The sequence below is a fragment of the Lactuca saligna genome, chromosome 7 (assembly GCF_052625555.1).
Source record: "Lactuca saligna cultivar CGN05327 chromosome 7, ASM5262555v1, whole genome shotgun sequence".
In the NCBI taxonomy this organism is placed as follows: Eukaryota; Viridiplantae; Streptophyta; class Magnoliopsida; order Asterales; family Asteraceae; genus Lactuca; species Lactuca saligna.
Window position 1 is genome coordinate 119,092,112 of NC_136423.1, and position 6,230 is coordinate 119,098,341.

General features: G+C 35.9%; 1 protein-coding gene across 1 annotated transcript; it reads left to right on the plus strand.

The window, feature by feature from the left end:
* Positions 1-1,474: 1,474 nt before the first annotated feature.
* On the plus strand, positions 1,475-2,710 carry LOC145007171 (uncharacterized). Its single transcript, XM_078966153.1, has 3 exons — positions 1,475-1,668; positions 1,792-2,018; positions 2,085-2,710. The coding sequence occupies exons 1-3, from the start codon at positions 1,475-1,477 to the stop codon at positions 2,708-2,710; spliced, it is 1,047 nt and encodes a 348-aa protein (XP_078822279.1).
* Positions 2,711-6,230: the final 3,520 nt, after the last annotated feature.

Here is a 6,230-nt window from a genome sequence, read left to right on the forward strand (position 1 = left end):
TGGGTGGTTGGAGCTGATTTTGAAGAGTTTTTTGATGCAAAAGTTTTTTTTTCATATGTTTGTTTCACTTTGGTCGATAGATCAGTTCGTTTTCATTTGATTTTCAAAACCAAATATGAGTTTTGTTATTTTATGTACTGGAGGTTTTTGGCAGATAAGTAATGGGATTAACACCTACGTTAGACCAAAGTTAAACACCATGGGTTTACTGCTTCTGCCTAATTTTGATTGTCGGATATTGTTTGATTTGGTCAAAAGTAAGGCTAAGGTGTTCAATAGTAATATATCATTGTCATTTCAACACCCGGTTCATGGGTATGTGATGAATATTTTAGATGAAGTAGATGTTTATCAACTCAGAAATGTAATTTCTGAAACGAAGGAGATTGTGCATTTGTATTTAGAGGTGTTTCAAGGATTGGTCGAACAGACAGAAGCAACTAAGAAAGTTGTACCATACAATGTTGAAAACATTGTTTCTGATAATGTTGAAGATTGTCCAGAAGAAGAAACTGTGGCACTGAATATGGTTGAAGAAAAAAATTTATATGAGTTTGGAAGACTGACCGACAAAACTATCTCAGACGGTGAAGAGTCAAATGAAGGATGGTTAGAAGATGAGTTCACACCCAGGAAAAAAGCTTCAGACATATTTTACGGTATGCCTCCCATACCTGATTGTCCCGATCCTATTGTGGAACCCGGACCATTTCACAGTTTAGGTCCAAATGATGATATGTTTGTTCGTCAAACATATGACAACAAACAACAACTAATTTTTGCTTTGAGTCTTAAAGCAACAAGAGAAAAGTTTCAGTTTAAGACCAAACACTCTAACAAAAATCATTATGAGGTATATTGTGAAATTGAGAACTGTAGTTGGTGTTTGTATGCAAAACGCCATCATCTCACTGATGAATTTGAAATCAGGACTTTCAACAATGTGCACACATGTTCGTCATTACAGATACACCCTAATCATAAGCATGCTAATAAAAAAAATTCATGTGTACTATATTGCATGAGATTATGGGAAAAAATCGTTCCAAGGTTTGGAGACCTAATGAAATATCAAGGGATTTGAATGCTTTGCTGGAAATCAACGTAGATTACAAACTAATTGGCGTGCAAAACAATATGCTATGGAACTATTGTTGGGATCCTCTGAAGAATGTTTTGCCAAACTTCCTATTTATTTTCACAATTTGAAGAGGCATAATCCCGATACAGTTGCGTATATTCAAATAGATTCTGAAGATTGTTTCGAGTGTTGTTTTTATGCCATTGTGAGCATGGTAAATACAAAAAAGTTGTTATTTAATATATAATTTTTGTAAACAAATTATAGAGTGTTTATGTGTTCCATTTTTATATATTGCAGATAGAGTGTTCAAAAGATTTTGTCGTAAAGTTATAATTATGGATGGTGCCCATTTGAAGGGTGCTTTTAAGGGAACCATATCATGCAGTAGCTATGGATGGGAACAACCAGATACTTCCCCTTGCGCACGGAATATGCAAAAAAGAGAGTGGTCTTACGTGGACATGGTTTCTTGAAAAGTTGTATGAATGTGTTGGTGATTGTCAAGAATTGACTTTTGTAACTGACAGGGCCGATGCAATTCGCATTAGTATTGAAAATGTTTTTCCACATGCTCATCATGGCTTGTGTGCTTTTCATATACTATGAAACATAGTACACAAGTTTGGGAAAAATGATAAAACGAAAGTGTTGTTTTGGAGGCTTGTGAAAGCTTACAAAAGAAATGTTTTTGAAGAATTATGGTATAGATTTAGTTCTACTAGGCCACAAGTAGCAGCGTATCTAAGTGAAATTCCCCATGCTAACTGGACTAGAGCATATTCGCCGTCGAAACGTTACGATTACATGACCTCGAACAGTGCAAAGTCCATGAATGCTTTATCTGTAGATGCAAGGAAGATGCCTATAATACCCCTTCTTGAGTTCTTCCGGCATCTTTCACAGGAATGGTGTTACAAGCATCGCATCGAAGGAGGTATGAATTTTATTTTGACTTTAGTTGGGTCGAATAATTAGTTAATTATATATATCTTGTTTATAGGGAAACGTTCAACCGTTCTAACCGAGTGGGTTGAAAAAGTAGTTAGTAAAAATGAAGAGCGTACGACAGGATGGTCCGTTTCTAGTGTTTCAGATGCACTTTATGAAGTTCATGATTTCAAACATGGTGGCGTAGTTGATCTGAGAAAAGAGACTTGTACATGCAAATATTGGGAAGGAACTGGGTTGCCTTGTGGTCATGTGATAATGGTCTTGAAGCACTTGAAAAAAAGTAACTTGGGACATCTGGCTATAGATGCTTACAAAATGGAAACATACCGAAGTACGTATGAGGAGCCAGTTTACCCCCTTCCAGAACCGTGTGATTTGGAGATTCCTACTGACATAATGGTTGTGAAACCCCCGATAATGGATACATGTCAAGCGGGTAGACCGAGAAACAGAAATCGTATTCCGTCTCAAGGTGAGGAACCTATAATAAGAAGGTGTAGTAGATGTGATAGTACAACACATAATGCAGCGACTTCCCCGACATTGGTCCCAAAGAAACAAAAAAAGGCTAGAAAAAGTAGTACGACATCAGGTAGTAACACAAAAGGAAAAGGGAAAGGGACAGAAGGGACTCAGGAGACGCTAGAGACGCACGGGACACAAGAGATGCGTTAGACGAGTGGGATGCAGAGAGAAGACTATTGTTCAACGTTTGATTTGAATGATTGATGTTGTATTTATAATTAATTATGTTTTGTTTTAGAGGACATTAATTTGTCTACTTTGAGCTGGTGTGTTTATTTTAAAGATGATGGGTAATATTATGATTATATTACTGCATAATTACTAGTAGAGTAATAACTAATACTTGAACTTAATACAATGAACAAACTAGAAACATATAGTAAACGTACAACAACGGTAATTAACTTAGGGGAATTTCAAAGGATACTTTTCTTTCTCCATTGTTATGTAGTCGTCCCTTATTCTTATTTTATCTTCCATACGGTCCTTTTTCCTACCAAGTTCTATCATTTCTGCATCCTTTTTAGCAAGCCATTTTTTAGACAGTTTGAGATTCTTCTTAGTTTTTTTATCCATTCCTCATGATCTTTGATTTTTTATTTTTTTTGTAATCGTCATCCTTTCCTCAACATCTTTGCACTCCGCCACAATGAGGTCACGACGTTCAGTGAGAGCCCGAGACGAGTCTTTATTTTTTTTTGTTGTTCTTCAGCCCATTGTAGTTGTTGCAAAGTATCCTCTGACATATATGGCTCTCTTAAATTTGGTGATGGTGCAAGAAAAGGGTCGATCGGATCACAATGGAAACAATCAACTTTGTTGCACGAGCAAATATACAAAGATGAAGATGAAGATGAAGTCATTTTAAATTTGAAAAAATATTATAACTCTATACGAATAATCCGATGACCATCGATGACTATATACAGTCCCTTCCACTCCTCAGAGAGCTGTTGTGGTCCAATTTATAAGGAATTAGTATACATTATTCTGCACAACTTAGTTGTCAGTCCACGTAAATGTATTGTCATTAAGCGTAGCTTATTTGTCAGTCCGCGTTACTCACTCGTAATTCCGCATTACTGACTCGTCAATCCGCGTTACTGACTCCTCAGTCCGCATTAAGAAACTTTTTATATATATTATTCATTGTCAGTCCGCATTACTGACTCGTAAGTCCGCGTTACTGACTCATTAGTCCGCGTTAAGAAACTTTATATATATATATATATATATATATATATATATATATATATATATATATATATATATATATATATTATTCGTTGTCAGTCCGCATTACTGACTCATAAGTCCGCGTTACTGACTCGTCAGTCCGCGTTACTGACTCGTCAGTCCGCGTTACTGACTCGTCAGTCCGCGTTACTGACTCGTCAGTCCGCGTTACTGACTCGTCAGTCCGCGTTACTGACTCGTCAGTCCGCGTTACTGATTCGTCAGTCTGCGTTACTGACATATCTTTGTATAACATACGTTTGTATATATATTAAACCTAGTGTCTATACGAAATTCGATTCTTTAGTTGATAGTAGATCAATTAAGAAATGGCGTCCAACGTACCAAGTTCTTCGAATGCAACAACTCCATCTAATGTAGCCTCTCCAACAAATTGTACATCTCCATGGATGCCAACAGAGTTGTTGGTCCTAATACAAAGCTGGATTACCATTTACGAGGGTCTACCAGTAGTGGCTCCCCTGAATTGCCTTGTAGGTGATGAATGGTCCCGCCTCATAGCTTTGTTCAACTATCAGGTCGGGCAAGGACACGAACGACTAAAACCTAATATTGTTAGTAAATGGATGGATTTAAAGTTTAAGGTCACATGGTTCAATCGATGCTACAATCGTGAGAAAATGCGACGCTCTCAAGTAGATGACGAAGAACTTCTTGAAGATGTGAATGGATATTACCTATGCGAGTTTGATGGACATGATTTCGAGTATACGAACGTTTGGAATCTGGTAAAAGATAAAGCTTTTTTCATGTAGATGAGTATTTTACTTCCAATGTTTTATCTAATGTTTGTTAGTCATAAGAAACCTTATTTTTATGTAGACGACTCTATTGTAATTTATTCATGTTATTTGTAATGTTTATTTTGTTTCAATGTATGGTTTCGTAACATTTGTTGGTGAATTATGTTTAAAAAATATAAAAGATAATTACAAGATTACATACTACCAGAAGTGATACGATTACATACTAGAAACAAGTATTTAATATTTATATATATATATATATATATATATATATGTATATATATATATATATATATAAAGTTCCTAATATCAACTTATATAGTATCCCAAATAACATTTGCCATCTTATTTCTGTAGAGAAATGCACCTTCTCTAGGTGTCCCTGAAATCGCCACTGGTACCCTAGAAACAATCATTTCCATGAACATGCATACAAATACTCCACAATCCCCTCTTTCAAGACTATATTCTTGTTGTGGGGCGTCTACAACATCAACAAACTCGACCTTTGCTTTGTCTCTATGTCCAATGGGGAAATGGCTCCAGTAATCAATGGCATCCAACTCTGAGATAATACTATCTCCAAAACTTTTGAATTCCCCATTAGTGTTGTACATTGAGAAGTAACCCGCAACTCGTGCTGAATCAAAAATTTCTACTTTCCAGGTATCTAAATGTAGAACCGCCAAAAACCAATGGGCATGCACAACATTTATTACAAATAAAACCTGCAAAAAAAATTATAAATTAAATACTAGTAATTTCAGTAATATATATATAAAATAATAATTATTAAACTTAACTAACCATATCCACATCCTTCCATTTAGGACAACCTCCAAAACCATCTGCTACCTTCCTAAACACATATGATTTTCCGGGTTCCAAATTGACTCCTTCAGGATATACAGTCCACTGAGCATTCATCGCCCGCCTATCCATCAACAGGGATCTCCATATGGTAATATGCTATACATTTTAATATAAAAATGTTAGAATTATTTATATACATTTTTGTCTAAAAAATAGTTAAAATTTTAATTAAAGGAATGTTACTATAGAATGTAACCACCCTTTGTCACTAACCGAAAGTAACCTCGCCCAAAAATCCATATCTAGTGGGAGGATATGCAACCTATGTTTAGTGATCAGTTTGGGAGAGATTAAACTCCATTCTTGCCAAAAAGTCATCGAACTAATAGTATAAATACTATCCAACAAGAGGTTGTTTGAAGGAACATCACTACTCTCTGCATTGACAATGTCCTCATTTGTTTTTTCAGGACTCTCCTCTATTTTTTTCTTCCTTGTCTTGCTGATTTTCTTTACTTTTGGTGTCGATTGCACCTAAACAATCAACATGTTTAATCATTATCAATAATGTAGTATTTTTTAAAAATACCAAGTTTAAGATATAAGTTTTTTACCACTGTGAACAGAGTGCGCTGATACCATGCTGGAGCCCTCTTTCGTTACGGCCTACCAATAGGAGTCACTATTTTTGTGTCATGTTCACCCAAGTCTAGTGACGGCTCTGTAGGTGTAGGCGTAACTTTCTCCTCCAAACCAGCATAGTCGAATTGCGTATCATGGCAATATGCTTCTTCTCCCTCTTCGTTTATCATCTCCTCTTTTTCCTCCTCATCCTCTACAATCCGTTTGTTTGG

What these genes read in the sequence shown, in the direction of transcription:
- LOC145007171 (XM_078966153.1), top strand. Translation starts at nt 1,475, where the DNA reads ATGGATGGGAACAACCAGATACTTCCCCTTGCGCACGGAATATGCAAA. An exon ending in CCACATGCTCATCATGGCTT is followed by an intron (nt 1,669 to 1,791) that starts GTGTGCTTTTCA and finishes ATTATGGTATAG; the next exon opens with ATTTAGTTCTACTAGGCCAC. An exon ending in CAAGCATCGCATCGAAGGAG is followed by an intron (nt 2,019 to 2,084) that starts GTATGAATTTTA and finishes TCTTGTTTATAG; the next exon opens with GGAAACGTTCAACCGTTCTA.